The sequence below is a fragment of the Psittacula echo genome, assembly GCF_963264785.1.
Source record: "Psittacula echo genome assembly, chromosome: 1".
In the NCBI taxonomy this organism is placed as follows: Eukaryota; Metazoa; Chordata; class Aves; order Psittaciformes; family Psittacidae; genus Psittacula; species Psittacula echo.
This window is the reverse complement of record NC_137735.1, coordinates 13,414,621-13,433,657: the sequence shown is the minus strand read 5'-3', so window position 1 is coordinate 13,433,657 and position 19,037 is coordinate 13,414,621. Positions and strand designations below refer to the sequence as shown.

The 19,037-nt window shown below is 40.6% G+C and overlaps 1 protein-coding gene across 1 annotated transcript in view; it reads right to left on the bottom strand.

Annotated features, from left to right (window-relative positions):
• The window catches only part of EVC2 (EvC ciliary complex subunit 2), a 79,057-nt gene that overhangs the window by 47,950 nt on the left and 12,070 nt on the right, over window positions 1-19,037 (bottom strand). The window contains exons 5-9 of the mRNA XM_080639087.1: window positions 12,489-12,675; window positions 10,346-10,455; window positions 9,211-9,273; window positions 4,265-4,399; window positions 2,642-2,793 (exon numbers count right to left, since the gene is read on the bottom strand). Of these exons, the coding sequence (XP_080495213.1) occupies window positions 2,642-2,793; window positions 4,265-4,399; window positions 9,211-9,273; window positions 10,346-10,455; window positions 12,489-12,675 (647 nt within the window). The remainder of the gene's footprint in view (window positions 1-2,641; window positions 2,794-4,264; window positions 4,400-9,210; window positions 9,274-10,345; window positions 10,456-12,488; window positions 12,676-19,037) is intronic.

Here is a 19,037-nt window from a genome sequence, read left to right as displayed (position 1 = left end):
ACAATTTGGCACTGTCACTTTGTAAAAGACATTAACTGTTAACATAGCTTTATGTAGTAAAGAGAACAAAAAAATCCTGTGGCTCATACTTTCCTGAGTAATTTTCTCATTTGTGTCTGGACCAAAGAACAAAGCACCAGAATGATCCCAACCATGTTTACTATCTCAGTGCAATTTAAAAAGGATATATTATATTATGTTTGCAAGCTTATAAGTATGCCATGTACAGAAAATGACACACAGCTGCACCAATACATGCAGAAGGAATTATCAAACTAGCGTACAAGCAAGATGTTGGTTGAAAATGCCGAAGTATCCAAAGCTCTCTAACAAAAGCCCCTATACTTTTGCCTCCCCAAATAATAAGAGCCACAATTATTATGCTAGAACTTATATTGGTATACTTATGGCATTAAAAATAGTGCTCAAAGTAAAAGCCTGGTTCTCATCCTCAGCATATCTACCACTCCAGTGAGACAATACAAACTTCATTCCTCAGCTCCTTACAGAAAACCCAACTATTCTATTGGGTGAAACTAAATGTAACAAAACAAAATGCAACATTGTTGCTGATTGTGTCCACAATAAGTAAAATTACAACATTTAATTGAAGCACAGAACCAATTCAAATTTACTGAAATTATCCATTAATAAATTACAAATGCACCATCTTTCTTATGTTTTACAAATCAGTTGAAATACAAATTCAGTTGAAAGAATCATCCTATTCTGGTTTCAGCCTAGATTGCTCATAAATGCTCATAAGGCAGTGGTACAGTATTTTACTTTTGTCTTTGGAATCAGCTAAAAACTGGATAATGCACAACAGTTTATGAAGTACAAGACTAAAATGAAACCTTTAAGGAATACAGATCAGTACCGCTTTGTCCTAACTTGCAGAATAAATAAGGAACCAACAATACAAAATCAGGAAGTGTCCTAAGGTAAGTATCAAAGTGTTAACAATGAGAGATAAAACAAGGAGTGTATTATAGCTATTGAAGAAAGCAGAAACAATATTGCATGCATCTACACACATTAAAGTAATGCTGTGCTGCCTTTCTGACCAACTGACCTACAAGAATGGGATTCGTCTCACCCACCTCCAGACCCCTACAGCTGAGCTAATCAGCGCAGGCTCTAGGTTTTAGGGTCAGTGGGCACAGCAGCCATATGAGCAATTTTTGGAAGTCTACTTTGGGATGAGAATAATCATATCCTGGAAGTGCCCTTTTTCACCTCCAAATAAAACGGAGAACTCAGGGCAAGAAGTTCCCATTGCAGAGATCCTCACTCAGTCAAACTGCACCACCAGTAAGACAGGAGAGAAACAGGTTTGTAGTAACTGAAAACACATATTCAGTAAGCACAAATAAAAAGAGAGAAAGAATAGAAAAAGCCATGGTAACCACATCTGTGTTTCACCTAGTAGTAAATGAATCAGAAGGTCCAGTTTAAAACTACAAGAAATGCGAAGAATTGGGATAATCTAAATAGGGATTGGGAAGCTAACAGAGACTGATTTGAGCCCTCCACAGTAGTGTCTTTCAATCTTTCAATCACCTCTCATAGCAGGAACGACTGTAACTCTGGCTACCTTTGTGGTCCATCTACTATCCTCATCCTGGATAATCCAATCCAAAGGTTTGCAAGAATATTTACCTTTGTAAACCATAGCATATCTGAAAAGTCCAGCTTTTTTGACTGTCATTTCCCCTTGAACTAGCTAGACATTTGCTATCACTAAAATAAATTAATACTAAAGTGAGCTTAAAAAATATTTGAACCTCTTGTTCATATTCACATAATGATTTTCAGGATAAATCTTCTCAAAGCCTGAGCTGCTGTATAGTTATAAAAGCAAAGACTGATGTGCAATTTACAGAGATAAGTATCCTAATTATGAAATAATGATAATGCTGTTAGTTACTCCTCAAGAAAGATTACTTCCATGGTTCCTGTAACCTTTTCAGCTTCTACAGAATTTATAGTTGCATAATACTGCCCGTAACCTGTCCTGGCAGGAGCTAATGGTGAGACTGAACAAACCTTTTTAATCAAATTCAGCTGATGAACAGATGACCTTTAACAGCAGCACATTTCTGTCAAACAGCCCTGACTGGCCTTTCAACAACATCAGGAGAGTTTCTCTGCTCTACCCAGTAATCACTCCAATTGCAGCTATGTGGTTTCTTTCTGGCAGCTCTATGAACTGTCATTCCTTAGATTCTGATCCAGGTGCTGCCAGAATATGCTGCTAAACAGCTATGCTGGCACCCAGCAGGGGCTCTCTTTTTCAGGACAAAAGCCAGCCTTTTGAAAGCAGAATATGTTCAACAATGGCACAATGCACCCTTCCAACATTTTCTTGTACACAGAAAAGTTTCCCTTAGTGAACTACAAAGAGGCAAACCTAGATGTTAATTTGGACTGGAAAACTTGCATCCCTAGGGCCTAGATGGAGTTGTGACCTCTACAGTGGAAGCAGTGTGAAATACAATTCTCAGTTCCCACAGACGGCTATTTAATACATTACAAAACCCTAAGGGTTTTATGCATAAAAAATTAAAGGGCAGATACTCAAAACACATTCAAAGGTTTGGTTGATAATAAATGTGATATAAAAGCAGTAAATTCTTACTCTTCTAAAGCCTGAAGCATGTTTCCAGGTTCTTCAAAGGATAGAATATCGATGATTTGGTCGTTCATAATTATATCTTCACTAAAAAGATCACCTGAATTAAACTGAGAATGCTCCAGTTTGTGATTCTGGATGAGTTCATGCTGCATCTCCTAAAAAATAAAAATTAACAATTTTTAATTACAATTTAATTTACAATTACACTGAATATCTCATCTAATTTTATTGCAGTTAACTCTGAGCTAATCAAACTGTACAGCTGTAGACGGTATAGAGAGATACGTAATTCAGATACGTATCTGAAATCAAATATACAACTTTGTTTCAAGCTGAACTTTTTGTATATAACTGACCTGGAGTACGAATGAAGACATGAATGGAGAAGACGAAAGACCCTACATTGACTTCAGTAGGCTTGTGAAAGCCTTCTAGGAGGTCATCTTCTACTATACACTTTCTAGGCCAATTTTTTTAAACTTATACAAATTATATATTGCAAGATTACAGCATCATGAGGTAGACAATATGGTAAATTAATCCTATGAATGATGGAAGTGACTCAAGTTTGTGGTTCGGAGACTCCCCTGAGACTGAAGGCTAATAAAATTACCACACAAAAACCCGCTATGAATATTTGATTCTAGGACCAAACTGACCCTTTTTCATTATTTCATTATCACAGTTTTTTCTGTAAAAAGAAACAAGGCATGACCTTTTCATTTAAAGAATATTTTTTCAGACCTAAAAGTTGTTCACGGAGTAATTTTCAATCACAGAAAATAAGGCTGGAAGTGATTTATGAGCTCCTCTGGTCAGTCCAGGGGGATGGGAGATCCAGCATGGTCCATGCGGAGAAGGGACTCAAACATCTGAGTACATGTCTCTTAGAGGTCTGCTCTAATCACTGTGATATTCTGACTGACGTCTCTAGCTCCCTCCCATTGAAGTTGCTGCACTTTACATAAATACATAAACAATTAGTAGAAGCATAGGCTGGAACTTGGGTCAACTTGATGAATATTTATCAGACTTTTATTTTCTCTCTCTGTCCAAGTATGTACTGAAATACTTTCTCCAACCTGGCACAGCCTGGATAAAGAGCACTGAAAATGCTTCATCCCCAAACCCAACTGTTTTGTTCAATCACTCCATGAAATTAAAGCACATCCAAAGAACCTAAATCCAAATCCCTCTTCCTGATAATCAGAAATACAATTTGGAACAAGTCTCCTGTGCTCAAGGTAAGTGGTCTGCTCCCTCAGCAAATGCTTATAACTTACAGACATCCTGGTTCTCACTTTGCGGGATGAAGAAGAGAGGAGGAAGAGAGGAATATGAAAGGAAACTAAAGACAAAGGCTAATCACTCTCCAGTCTGAAGCTAACATCCAGGTACTGACAGCAGTTCTTTTGATCAGATTATCATTCTTACACTCCCTCTAAATCTGATTGTGCTAAACATTAGGGGTTGTAGAGACTGTATTAGCTACACATGCAATCTATCACTTGGTGGCTTTTTATTTATCTTCAAAAAGTCTTTAGACTATCTGTATTAGTTGGCAAATTATACCATCAGATATAATCAATGAAAAGTTTAAACAGAATTATGGACAGCATGACTTACCTGGTTTTTACTACGGAAACTCCATTTTAATATTTGGGTTTGGTAAATGATGAAAAAGACAGCACATGTCAGTACAAGTGAAATAAAAAAAGCAATGAAGAACCCTGAAGCATGGATGGCATGGCTGTACGAAATCTGAAATTAAAAACCACGTTATTAAAATTACATTTTGAATATATATATAAAGATCAGACTTAAAGATTATAGCTGTAAGCAACATAGCAAATTCTTTTTAAATGGCTTCACGCAACTTCAGGGTTTCTCAGCATTAAGTTAGAATTGCTACATTTCTATTCATATTTTCAAACAAGTGTCTATTTTCCCAGGTTTTCAAGACAGCATGGTTTGTTACATTCATCTAGTCCAAATTCTTGTGTAACTTCAAGCAACAGAACTCCCCCAGATTGAATTTAGGTGCTGTGACTTTTGGGCGTCCTGTACTAAACAGCTGGTTTTCCACTGCTGACAAACTCTCCTAAGTCTCATTGAAACTGACGGCATTTGGTGTTCCTGAGAGGCTCTGAAAAATTGCTCTAATGTTGCCTACCTTTATCTAATGGCCATATCTCGATTTAATAAAACTGAGTAATCGCCACAGGGAAAAAGCACCAGTATCAGTTCAGAATAAATACATAACTGACAGCTGACAACACCATCCAGTGTGTGTACACCCTTGCAGTTTCTGCATGAGCTGGAGTCGGAAAAGAATAGCAGAACACTGGAACAGCAAGCCAGCTAACAACTTTGCAGACCTTTCCTTTCAGTTCTTAACTTAATCTTTAAAATGAATTGCATTAAAAATTAATTTTTACTTCATGCTCCATGTAGCAAGAGTTAATTCAGTGTTTGTTTAGTTCTTTGAGATCTCTGGATGAAAAACATAGCACAGCTATTAGTATAATATTTCACCACAAACTAATCACTCTGCTGGGGTTGGAAAGTTAGAAAGTGTAAATAATTAACATGCTTCTTGCATGCTGGGTTTGGTCATCTCTTGGAGCAGAAACCTGAAAGCAGTCAACAGTAATTCTGCATAGGAAGCAATAATCAAACATGGTTCACAATTTGAAAAGGATTTATTTCAATTTAACACTAGAATTTTATGCTTTTACTGCCTAGTTTTTCTCTGGTTTTGTACACTGAGAGTCTGTCATATCTAACTGAAAGGAACTGCTTCATGTCAGACTATGTTGTTGCACAGGCTCACCTTCTCAAAGCTGCTGGAGATGCTCAGCACTCACTGATTTCAAAATAATTTCAGTTGTGGAGACCTCATAGCAGCCTTCCAGTTTCTGAAGGGGGCCTACAAGAATGCTGGGGAGGACTCCTCATTAAGGACTGTAGTGACAGGACAAGGGGTAACGGGTTCAAACTTAAACAGGGGAAGTTTAGATTGGATATAAGGAAGAAATTCTTTACTGCAAGGATGGTGAGGCACTGGAATGGGTTGCCCAGGGAAGTTGTGAATGCTCCATCCCTGGGCGGTGCTCAAGGCCAGGCTGGACAGAGCCTTGGGTGGCATGGTTTAGTGTGAGGTGTCCCTGCCCACGGCAGGGGGGTTGGAACTAGATGATCTTAAGGTCCTTTCGAACCCTAACTATTCTATGATTCTATGAATTAGGCAATGATGTCAGTATCAATGGAATCATCAAGGCATTAATACAGGGTACTATTTGGCACTTGCACAGCTCCAAGAAGATCCAAGATTTACTTCACAGACTTGTACATGTACAATCAACACTTCCTCTGACAGACAGGGGCATGACTGGCTTGTTTTTTTTGTTTTGGTTATTTTTAATGTGCTTAGTCTAAAATAAGTAATCCCTTGAAGCACCTTGAAGTTCACTAGAATGTTCTGGGATTAAGTATTTATGTGAGTAAGCCACCCATGTGCTGAATTCCTTCTAATACCTTTCAATATCTTTAAGTTTTAAATGGAAACGAGAAAGAAAAGAAAATGAGGAGCGACACAATAATTTCCCAGTTCCATGTGTAATTACCAACACATTTTCTGAATGTTTTTTCTTGATGTAGCTTTGGCCAATTGCTCCCATTACACTCCTCTGTATCACTGGGTGGCTGAGGACATCAGCATCAGTACCAGCTCTGTCCTCCCCTCACTCTGCACTGTCCGCCAGTTCCTTGCCATGAGGTCAATTAAAGCTGCATCACTTTGTACCAAAATATCTTAATTTTTTAATTTATTCGAAAGACGTTTCAGTAAATATTAAGTAACTCCCCTTCCTAATCCAGTGTTTAGCCCTTCACAGATCAAAAAGGTTTAGCTCATACCCCTTGAACTGAGCCAACAAACATCTGTGTGCGACTTGGAAAAAACACAATTCTTCTGAAGACCATCTGCTATCCCCAGCTTCTCCAGTCACACCAGGTGGCCAAGAGGGAATCACAGAAGGGTTCTTGAGCTCTGCCACACCAAGGCTCTGCCTGCAGTCCAACCACTTTTGATAAAAATGAGATGCTCTAAATACTACTTAGGAAGAAAAAATGCTGCTTTGGAACTACTTCATTTTGTCTGAACTCACATTTATCTAATCTCCAAGCACTCTGTGAAATTTAGGGATCTCTCTAGGCTTCTGGGGAAAGCAGGAACCTGATGAGGCTATGGATTCAGCGAAGCTGAAATGAAGCTTGTTAACTTTTGATAGAGAAAAAGCACTGACTAGAGAATTACCTGCACTTTCTAAGTAAAGTAAAAGTCAAGACCCATGGTGCGACAGTCAGTCTGCACCAGGCCAGGCAGTTCTGTCAAAAGTTAAGTCAATGGAGAAAAATGGAAAGAAAATCATCTGTGTTTCTACAGTTAAAGAAAATGGGTTCTGGAAAGAAAGTCAATGTCACTTGGGGGCTGTACCTGCAAGCAGGACACAGCAGGTACCTAATGACATCTAAAGGCATCACTGTGGATAGTGCAGGCAGGTGCTAGAACAGCCCCTGCAGAAGCCACGGCGCAGGACCAGTGTTGGCACTGCAGGTCAACCTTCAAACCACTGACACACCAGTAAGCCTCAAAACCCATATCCAGAGCTAACTTCTTAAGCCATTCCCAAACTGGGAAGAAGCATTACAGGCCCAAGTTTCTTTCACAAACTGCTGCTCTTCTGCTTATTTGAAGGATGCTAACAGAAGCAAGCCTGGTAAAAGTCAGATCAAAGTAGTATCATCTGTGCCATGCAACATGCTCAGATGGGAGAACTTCCTTTTGTCCTTTTCACTACAGCTTCCCATTCAGCATCAAAACCACCCAGCTAAGGGCAGAGGCACTCAGTACTCACAGTCCCTGAAGCGCTGTGCGAAGACATCTGGCATGGACATTCACATGAGCAACACTCATATTTTTTTCATAACCCACATAATTACCTTGTCACAGGCAACCAAGCACTTTCTTCCAGTGGCACAAAAGAGAAAATCCACAGGGTTTGTAAAACTTTGAAGAACCACACAGTAGCCAAGTGTGCAAGCAAACCATGTGAAAGCTGACAGAACCAACTTAGCATGGCACTGCCATGTCTACACAATCTTCTCTTTTCTGCCCCCAAAGTCAACATTTATTATTCACTTAGTCACACATGTGTTGGCTTTACCACACTCATGAACAGGTTTAAATAATGATTTTTAGTAAATAAAATCTGAGATTGAGAGTATTTATGACAGCTGAAGGTATGGATGAAATACAATACATCGCACCTTTTTCAGCTAATCATAATTTCCTTGCACAAACTGATTTCATTCTGAAACGCCTTACACTTGGCCACAGTCCAAAGGCAAACACTATGCATGTGAAACAAGAAGTGTTCTGTAATTTCTAAGCTTTATTTTTCAAAAATTAACAGCATTCTCCACACACCTTTACCACACATTTTAATTACAAAACCTGTTCATTTGGTAAGTCCAGATGCAGCTGAGTCAATTTTATCTAACTATGGAATAGTCCCCAAGAACTTGTTGAGGTCTAAATATCAAATTCAAGTTAGAAACCCCCACACTATAAAGGTTTTAAGTATAGTAATGGCTGAGACCAATGTAGCTTATAGTCTTAGCTTAAACATCACCAGTGGCTGTAGATCAATTCACACTGAACTCTACAGAAAACCATTCACGAAGCTATTTTTCTAACCCAGTCAATTACTGCATGGCTTACACCTTTAAGAATAAGAGTTTCCAAAAAATACCTTCATGGTAATTCCAAGCATAATTCTCAGCTATACAAATGTCCAACCCCTTTAAATCTTACTAGAACAGTAAGTTCTCTAGCCCATGTATAGTTTTACTTTATATCATGTTTAATTCTGGCTTCCATTTTAATAGAGTGAGCACTTGACCTTCAATTATGAGAGAGCCAAGTCTGGACTTATTATACTGATACATAAAGTTACACTTATACTAATAGAAGCTCAGAGGGCAAGAGATTCCCAGCAATAGAGAATACTGGAACACGAGGTCCCTGTGCCCAATCTCCAAATAGATTACTGATTTTAAAGGTAGAGAGAAACTCATGGGACAGGCCCATGGAAGGAATGAGCAGTCTAGTCCTCAAGAGCTTGTCAGGCATGCCCCATCCATATGAACTTTAGAGTTCAATAATCATATAATCATGTAAAATATAATCATGTAAAAAATGCTCCAGGGTAAAACAAACAATTTTCTTCTGTCTGAACACAAATAATCACAGTGATACTGCCAACCAAGTCACAGCTCCTTAAGAAAAGACCCCTTGCAACACAGCCTGTCAAGGTAATAAGGGTTGGGGGAGAAAATCAAGTTTGGTGAACAGATTACTCATTACTCAAGCAATAAAAGTGATGGATGCAGTGAGGAGTTCTTTAATAAAAAAAATCTAGAAGAATAATGCTGTTCACTGGAGTCAATGTAATTTTGAAGGTTTATTTGGCCTTTTAGAAACCATAATACGAAATCATAGAATTTACCTTGGTCTTTTCTTCTTCAGTTATGGTGAACAATGCTGTCAGTGATACGAGATGCGTTTCATTCTGAGATACAAAAATATTTAATGTATGAAAAAAATAGCAGAATCCTCCGGCAAACAGCCCAGAGTCCCTAGAAAAGCCTCTGTTTAGAAGATAAGCTATGTATCTCATTAAGCTTAAAGCTGAAATAAATCTGATAGGAAAATGCAGTGTACTTATTAGTAACACTAACAGACATGGAAGCAGCTACTCTGTGGGATACACTCCCCTGCTAATCACACAGAGGTGTATTCCGGTGCTCACAGAATCACATTTTTCTGGGCCTATAAAGGCTGGGTTGACTTAAAATGCACACAACAGGAGCCACAGGCAGTGCACGTCTCTACTCTTACAACTCCCTGGTTTTTTGAAGTCTTGCTCTCCTCCACTCTAGTACCACTCTCATGCACACTGAACATTTTTTCCTCTAAAGCAAAGGAGATACAACAGTTGAAATGAAAAGACATCTGCAGGTTCTAGTTACATGCAATGATGAAAATCACAAAAAAAACCTATCAAGCCATATTTAAGAACTGGAAAATTTTACTTTGGAAGAAACCTCTTGTCCTGCCGGCTACTCAAAGACAGGCTGACTCAAGTATCAGACCAGCTGTCTGAGCCCAGTGCAACGGAGTTCTCAAGATTATCAGCAAGGATGAAGACTTCTCAGCTTCTCTGGAAAATCTGTTTCAGAGATTTACAACTCACACACTAAAAAAGTGTGTTCCTTACAAGGTTTTCCTTTGCTTCAACTTTTTTTTTTTGGTTAAAATAAATTCTTTTTCTGATAAAAATATGATAAAACTTTCAATCTTTCACAGACTACACTGAAGAGAAATACAAAAAGCAGGAAGAAAAGCTACAGGACAACACACAAACATACTCCACCTACTTAAGGAGGTCTAGGACTTTCTAAGCTATAAAGGGTAACTCACATATTTATAAATTTATGGTAAGCAATCAGACAGCCTAAGAACTTAATTTCACTACACGCAGGCCTCATTGCTTAGGCAAACAAGCATCGCCTTGGAGATTCTTTTTAATTTATGTTTTTACAAAAACTGTGAAGAACAAAATAAAATTGTAAAGGAAATACCTGTGATGAACTCTTGAAAGTTAGCTTTGCAGGCAGCATCAAGACCCTGCCATCCCACATTTCTTCTGCATCAAGAAGTGCAGAGTAGTTGACTGCAAAGTATTCTCCACCTGTTAAAAGGGAAAAAAACCCCAGTTGTGTACATTAAGCAGGTGAGGTACATCTGCCAGTGCATTAGTGGCCTCTCAGTATTGTGTCTGCATTTTCTTAAAGAGAACAGTAGCTACACTGACATGAAAACAACCCACTACAGTTGTACATCGTTTTTTGAACAAGAATGGGAGTCAATCTCTGAAGAGTAGAGCACCCAGCTGAGCTCAGCTGCAGCTACAGATGTTTGCAAAATTTGAAAAGCAAGTTCAATATGAATAAAACATCTGAGGAGCTTTCTGGGTGCCCCTTTAGACTTATGTTTCCTCAACAGCAAAAGTGCTCTCCTAGGAACCCAGCTGCAGTAAGCTCACAGCACTGAGTTCAAGGGAATTCAGCAGGGGAGGCAGCCAGAGCCTAACAGCATAGCTCAGAGAGGAGAGATATGGATAGATTTGCTTTGTCCTAGGAGAATTATTTGAAGATCCCTGGCAAAGGCTTGAGACAGTACTGGAGCTTTTCCCTTCTGAAATAGCAGATGCCCCGCATCCAGAGTAATGGCCACAAGAGCCCATCTACATCCATATCTGTTGCCTCTAAGAACTCAAGAAAATCTGGCCTGGGATCTGGAAACTGAATTAAAAGATGCATCAATCTACTGAAAAGCATCATGTTTTGACTGATACTAAACCCCAACATTATATATTTAGAACTGCATTTTTTAATCAAATGGACAGCCCCCATTGTAACCACTAACTGGTTGGTTCTTCTGTTGAAATCAAAGAGAAATCTGACTGAGATTTTAGCTGAATTTTGATTCACAGTGCACTGAAGCACTAAAAAATTGTTCATGACTAACATGCAGCATGATAGTACATAAGCCAGTGTAGGCACAAGCTTTCTGTCCAGCCTTACCAGCTAAGTAGGAGCTGAGTCCAGGACATTGTAATGACCAAACCTTAAACTATGCAGAAATACGTTCTGCTGAATTTTCTTCCACTTCAGTGTACTTCATCATCATTTGTGCAGTGTACATGGGCTGGAAAAGCTAGCTTCAGTTCCAGATTCAGTAATTATAAGTAAATTAAATAACTGCTCCAACTTGGTTTACTAGATCAGCTCTGCAAGCCATTTTTCTGCTCTTTCTCAGGGAACATTGTTTCTTAGGAACGTCTTTTAAAGAGTCAGCAATTCCTTGATATTAAAAAAACCCCAGCCCTGTAATCAGTACCGCTACTCAAACTGCTGTTACTAGAAATGGAGTCTGGCTATCTGCAATCAGACACAGCCCCAGATCTACTTATTTCCCTTTCCTGTTTGGAAATCTCTCACCAGTAAAATGTTGTAACACTAGATACTTCAATCAGAAGCAGGTATCACTGAATGCTTCTGAAGCTCCAGGAGAAATATCATGACTCTCAGAAGCAAGCTACTAATTCTGTATGTGCTTGTGATGAAGAAATCAAGAGAGGTAAAATTTTTTGAATGTGCAACGATCCAACAGCTATAAAGGTACAGACTGACTCCAAGAGTGGAACTGGGTTATCTATTACTTGGTTTGATTTTGTAAATTCCTAAGTTTGAGACAACGGATCCTGAGAAGAGCTGCCTTATTTCTGATGAATCATCTTGCCTGCTTCCATGGCTGTTTGCAACTCCAACGCATCTCAATACCTCAGCAAGCCAATTTGCCATGCTTGACTTAAGAAGGAAGCCTTGTGAGATATGATTAAAATGGCTTGTGCAGCAGCTTTCAAAAATATCCAAAATAAACAAATACTATCATGAAAGATTCTAATTAATTTTGATGGTAGTGACTTCTACAGAGTACAAGGGCTCAATTCTGTGCCTGGGAGATCAGAAGCAGTTCAAAGGTGCGAGTCAAATTATGAGCTAATACAATTGTAAACAGCAGCACAAAACCTCTCCCAGAGTTTTTCCCCTGTATTAACTCATAATCAGAAAATTTACACCACCGAAAGTAACTACTGTGATTTGAACAGATGCTCTTCCACATGTGTAATCGGAGATAGTTCCCTGTAGATTTTGTTACCTTGCAAGACTCCTTTGCTATAAATCTGTATGCCATCTGTGGTCTTATTACCACTGTTTTTTTGAACATGAAGACCAGTGATATTGTCCAGGAGGATAAGATCTGTAATGTTTGTTGAGAGCAGCATGTTGGTGTTATTAATCAGAAGTGTAATGTGTGCGATTTGAGGGTCATGTTCAACATCCACCTGAAAACAGAAATATTAGTATTAATGGTGCAAAATGGCTGTATGTGCATCTTAACATCAGAATTCATAGCCTTGATTACTAATAAAAGTTCACTATACGTGTAAACTTATTTTCTGAAGGCATTCTGAGAGGCCTGCAAGTGCCACTTCACTCTCTTGGATCTCCGGCTCCTAAAAAGTTTTTAATCTTTGGTATGTCAGGCTGTTGCTTGGAGACAAAGGGACAGAAACCCACAAGCTAGAAACCCAGAAGTGAAAACATGCAGAACCAGAAGTGAAAACAAGACCTTGAATATCCCTGTGATACCTCATACAACACAAAACTGTATCAGAACCTTAAAAGCAGAGGCTGGAAAATCCTTAAACTTGAACTTCTGTACCATGAAGATGTTTCTTTTGCAAGCTGCCCTTGCTGCAAATTCATTCTCTCAAAGCAGTTTTGGTCTGTATTTCCCTTTGCTCTTAGGAACCACACTCTCTGAAGGGTGCTGCTGCCTTGATTCGCCCTTCTCATGAGAGGGCTTGGTGGAGCCACAAGCAGGCTTGGAAGTCCCATCTCTGCTTCCAGTTAGTGGTGAAGTTCAGAAGCTAATCACCAACCTCTAGTAACACGCATGCACACTATTTTATTTATTTATTCCACTGGGCCATTAACTGTCATTGAGTAATTATACCCTCTAAATAAAATTACTTTGAGCACAGAGTTGCTTACTGACCTCTCACCTTCCAAATTGTCTCCTGATATAACTCACATTAAACCAGAATTGCTTAAAGCTTTATCAGGTCTATATTATGCTGGCCTATAGTATATCCTTGATGTTGTATCAGGCTTCTATGACTCCTACAACTGGAGTGTTGGAATGGAAGGTTACAGACTCTTTAGAAAAGACAGGCCTGGCAAGCGGGGAGGGGGAGTTGCTATTTATGTTAGGGATAGGCTGGAGAGTATGGAACTCTGTCTGGGGACGGGTGAGCAGTCGACAGAGAGTTTGTGGGTCAAGGTTAAAGGGAGAGCAGTGATGGGGGACATTACTGTGGGGATCTGTTACAGATCGCCTGATCAGGAGGAATCTGTGGATGAAGTGCTCTATAGGCAGATAGGAACAGCCTCACGCTTGCAGGCCCTTGTTCTCATGGGAGACTTCAACCACCCTGACATCTGTCGGAGTGAAGGTACGGCCCGGCACAAGCAATCCAGGAGGTTCCTCGATTGTGTGGAAGACAACTTCCTTCTGCAAGTAATAGAGGAGCTGACAAGGAGAGGTGTCATACTTGACCTCGTGCTCACCAACAGGGAAGGGCTCGTTGGAAATGTGACGCTCCAGGGCAGCCTTGGTTGCAGTGACCACGAGATGGTCGAATTCGAGATCCTCAGGACAGCGAGAAGAGCGTGCAGCAAGCTCACTGCCCTGGACTTCAAGAGAGCAGACTTTGGCCTCTTCAGGAGCCTGCTTAGTAAGGTTCCATGGGACACAGCACTAGAGGGCAGGGGGGCCCAAGACACTTGGTTGTTATTCAAGGATCACCTGCTCCAAGCTCAGGAGTGTTGCATGCCAACTAGAAAGAAGTGCAGCAAGAGGGCCAGGAAACCTCCATGGATGGATAAGGAGCTGCTCAGGAAAATTCAAAGGAAAAAAGAGGCTTATAGAAGGTGGAAGCAGGGACAGGAGGCCTGGGAAGAATACAGGCATGCTGTTCGGGAAGCTAGGGACCAGGTGAGGAAGGCTAAAGCCCAGTTAGAATTGAACTTGGCTAGGGATGTTAAGGATAACAGGAAGGGATTCTATAGGTACATAGCGAATAAAAGACAGACTAGGGACAACGTAGGCCCCCTTCGGAAGATATCGGGAGAACTGGCTACCCTGGATTTGGAGAAGGCTGAGGTTCTTAATGACTTCTTTACCTCAGTCTTCACTGGCAAAGTCTCTGACCGCACCACCCAAGTCTTGGAAGGTGAACGCAGGGACTGTGAGAATGAGGACCCTAGGCCCACTGTAGGAGAGGATCTGGTTCGAGACCATCTTAAAAACCTAAACGCACACAAGTCCATGGGACCTGACAGCATCCATTCGCAGGTCCTGAAGGAGCTGGCGGATGAAGTTGCTAAGCCACTGGCCATCATATTTGAAAAATCATGGCAGTCAGGTGAAGTTCCCGACGACTGGAAAAAGGGAAATATAACCCCCATTTTCAAGAAGGGGAAAATGGATGACCAAGGGAATTACAGACCAGTCAGTCTCACCTCTGTGCCTGGCAAACTCTTGGAGCAGATTCTCCCGGAAGGCATGCTAAGGCACATGAAAAACAAGGAGGTGGTTGGTGAACAGCCAGCATGGCTTCACTAAGGGGAAATTCTGCCTGACCAATTTGGTGGCCTTCTATGATGGGGCTACGAAACTGATGGACAGGGGCAGAGCAGTTGACGTCATCTACCTGGACTTGTGCAAAGCCTTTGACACTGTCCCACATGACATCCTTGTCTCCAAATTGGAGAGACGTCAATTTGATGGGTGGACCACTCGGTGGATAAAGAACTGGCTGGATGGCTGCCTGCAAAGAGTTGTGGTCAATGGCTCGATGTCCGGCTGGAGACCAGGAACAAGTGGTGTCCCTCAGGGATCGGTGTTGGGACCCATCTTGTTCAACATCTTTGTCAGTGATATGGACAGTGGGATTGAGTGCGCCCTCAGCAAGTTTGCCGATGACACCAAGCTGTGTGCTTCGGTTGATGCGCCGGAGGGAAGGGATGCCATCCAGAGGGACCTCAACACGCTTGTGAGGTGGGCTGATGCCAACCTCATGAAGTTTAACCAGGCCAAGTGCAAGGTCCTACACCTGGGTTGGAACAATCCCAGGCACAGCTACAGGTTGGGCAGAGAAGAGATTCAGAGCAGCCCTGCAGAGAACGACTTGGGGGTGTTGGTCGATGAAAAAATGAACATGAGCCGGCTGCAGTGTGCGCTCGCAGCCCAGAAAGCCAACCGTGTCCTGGGCTGCATCAAAAGGATCGTGACCAGCAGGTCGAAGGAGGTGATCCTGCCCCTCTACTCTGCTCTCGTGAGACCTCACTTGGAGTATTGTGTGCAGTTCTGGTGTCCTCAACATCAAAAGGACATGGAGCTGTTGGAACAAGTCCAGAGGAGGGCCACGAGGATGATCAGGGGACTGGAGCACCTCCCGTATGAAGAGAGGCTGAGAAAGTTGGGGCTGTTCAGCCTGGAGAAGAGAAGGCTGCGTGGAGACCTCATAGCAGCCTTCCAGTATCTGAAGAGGGCCTACAAGGATGCTGGGGAGGGACTATTCATCAGGGACTGTAGTGACAGGACAAGGGGTAATGGGTTCAAACTTAAACAGTGGAAGTTTAGATTGGATATAAGGAAGAAATTCTTTAGTGTGAGGGTGGTGAGGGACTGGAATGGGTTGCCCAGGGAGGTTGTGAATGCTCCATCCTTGGCGGTGTTCAAGGCCAGGTTGGATGAGGCCTTGGGTGGCATGGTTTAGTGTGGGGTGTCCCTGCCCATGGCAGGGGAGCTGGAACTAGATGATCTTAATGTCCTTTCCAACCCTAACTATTCTATGATTCTATGATTCTAATAATGACACTAAATTAACACTTATTTAACTGACCAAAGTACATTTCAGGCTGAGCTTTTCTCCTTTTTCCTCTTCCTTTCTAGTCTGTATCATGACACTAACAAACAGAAATAAAGCAGCCCCCAGAGAAATAAGTTCTAAAAACATGAATTGTGTGATAGACTTCAGAAATCACACCAGAGTTCGTGGCAGCCACAGGGTCTGTCATATGTAGTTATGATTTCATTGTACACCATTCATCGCTGCATTTCATACTAATTGAGTAGAGAATCAGATGACAGTTTTAGGACATCTTATGAATCAAGGAGAAAAAACAGTTTATTGACATTGCTTTGTCTGCATTTTTCTATGTAACTAAATAATATCTAATAATGTACTAATAACTAAAGTACATCTAATAAATCTGTTTAACTTAGTTCTTACTTAACTTAGTTCTGACTTAACTTCAGTTCCACACTGAATTTTCAAAACTCATTACAGCAAGTTCAACCCTCAACTGTATTGAAGAAACAGATTTTATGGAGGAAAAACCCCAACTATTTATTGTACTAGATTCTGCAAATAATTATAAGCACATATAAAAATAGGCCTAATCATGTTTGTGAAGAAAGTATTACCAATTTCATATGTTCGTACATCATGAATTATACCCCAACATTTATGAGACTTAACTCCACTATATATTAAAAATGTGATATATTTGGGGCAGATTTTCTCTCTCCTGGTTTCTGAACTGGCATGATGCAGTCAATATGCCTTTCAGACTCTCCCGTGCAGTCACAAAGGCTTTAAAATTCCTTTAAGAAGCACAAACAACATGAAACAGGGAAAAAAGCCTCAAAGCCACATAAAGAAAATCCAAAGCCACAAAGCAGACCCTGACCCAATCACAAAACAACACACCTTTAAAGATTCAAGGTTCAAATTGCACAAGCTGTTAGTACTACCTTATGCTCCACAGTAAGTGTGGATTGGCTTGTGCAGACAAACATGTATGCACCAGCAATAGAAGAAGCTGGGGAAAAAGGAAGAAACAGAAAACCGTTTTCCTCCCTTCATTTTACCACACCTTTCCCTTGCCTTTCTGTGAGATGAAGGCAAAAAAAATGAGGATTTCAAGGTCTTTTTCTGTGCTTCTAATTAGGCACAAATATATTCTTTTACACTTGAGGAGAAGGGATGTAAACAGTTATTTAGATAAATTCCTACAATAAAATAGAGAAAGTTGCACGTGCAAATTCACAGGCAGGAGGGGGAATATGGCAGCATTAGTCATAGAATCATAGAATCATAGAATAGTTAGGGTTCAAAAGGACCTTAAGATTAGTTCCAAAACCCCTGTCATGGGCAGGGACACCCCACACTAAACCATGCCACCCAAGGCTCTGTCCAACCTGGCCTTGCACACCACCAGGGATGGAGCATTCACAATTTCCCTGGGCAACCCATTCCAGTGCCTCACCACCCTCACACTAAACAATTTCTTCCTTATAGCCAATCTAAACTTCCCCTGTTTAAGTTTGAACCCGTTACCCCTTGTCCTATCACTACAGTCCCTAATGAAGAGTCCCTTCCCAGCATCCTCATAGGCCCCCTTCAGATACTGGAAGGCTGCTATGAGGTCTCCACACAGCCTTCTCTTCTCCAGGCTGAACAGTCCCAACTTTCTCAGCGTGTCTTCATACGGGAGGTGTTCCAGTCCCCTGATCATCCTCGTGGCCCTCCTCACTGTATCTCACACTACAGCCACTCCAAAAGGAGAGTTTGCTTTTCTCAGCTTGTTTCTCCAACAGTTCATATACATCTAGTATTCATTTTCACTCCTTTCAGTCCTTTCCTTCCCCTGGGCAGGAGGTTTAATGCATGCTCCCACACACTGGTCTTTCTCTTTCTTCCATTTTGCACTTTCTCTTCAGTTTGTTTCATTTAATAAAGTTCTTAATTCAGTGACTAAACATAACATCCCTTCAGAGGTTTCCCAACCATACTGCCAATCTCCTACCACATGCAATATCATTTCAGGTACTTGGGAGAGTGGAGAGAAAGAATCACAGCAAGAGCAAGGACATGCTAGGTGAAAAGAGAGAAGGGAAGAATTGCCACAAAGAAAAATGAATGGAGGGTCTTTGGGAATAATTTAGAACAACTAGAAACAGGAAAGGATTAAAAAAAAAATAAGTACCATAGAATCAAAGATAATCTGTAATGCAAGAATACTTAGGAGATTGAGAAACAAAACACATAAATGTATTAAAAGCCAAATAGTCAAATTTAAAGATTCACTTCAGTTTTGTTAGGGTTATTGTCATTATGAAGTACTGTTACAAAAAGTTCATGTCATAACATGGAATGAAGCTCTTAAAGGAGTACATTTCTAGAAAGAAGGAAAACACTGAGTGCTGGAAGCACATGTAAAATTCCAATAAGGTTATTTCTGTGATGAGGTGTTGGAAAAATCCTGTCTCCAAGAGGTAAACAGATGTCATCTCCATGCTCTGAGGAATCACTCATGTTAGGAGGAGTAAAATGTGCAGAATATACTTCTTTCCATTTAAAACAGCTAAAGACAACCATATGACCAGTCTGTCTCTTAGCAGGAAAGCATCTGTTCAGATGAATTAAGACTGAACTAGATGACAAGGTAAGCAAAGGAAAATAAAATATGAACTACATTTAAATATGGAAAACAATCATATACAATTGCATAGTTTTCCGTAATTCACACCCAGAGGTCTGCAAAATTATTTTCTGATAATCCTAGCAACTAT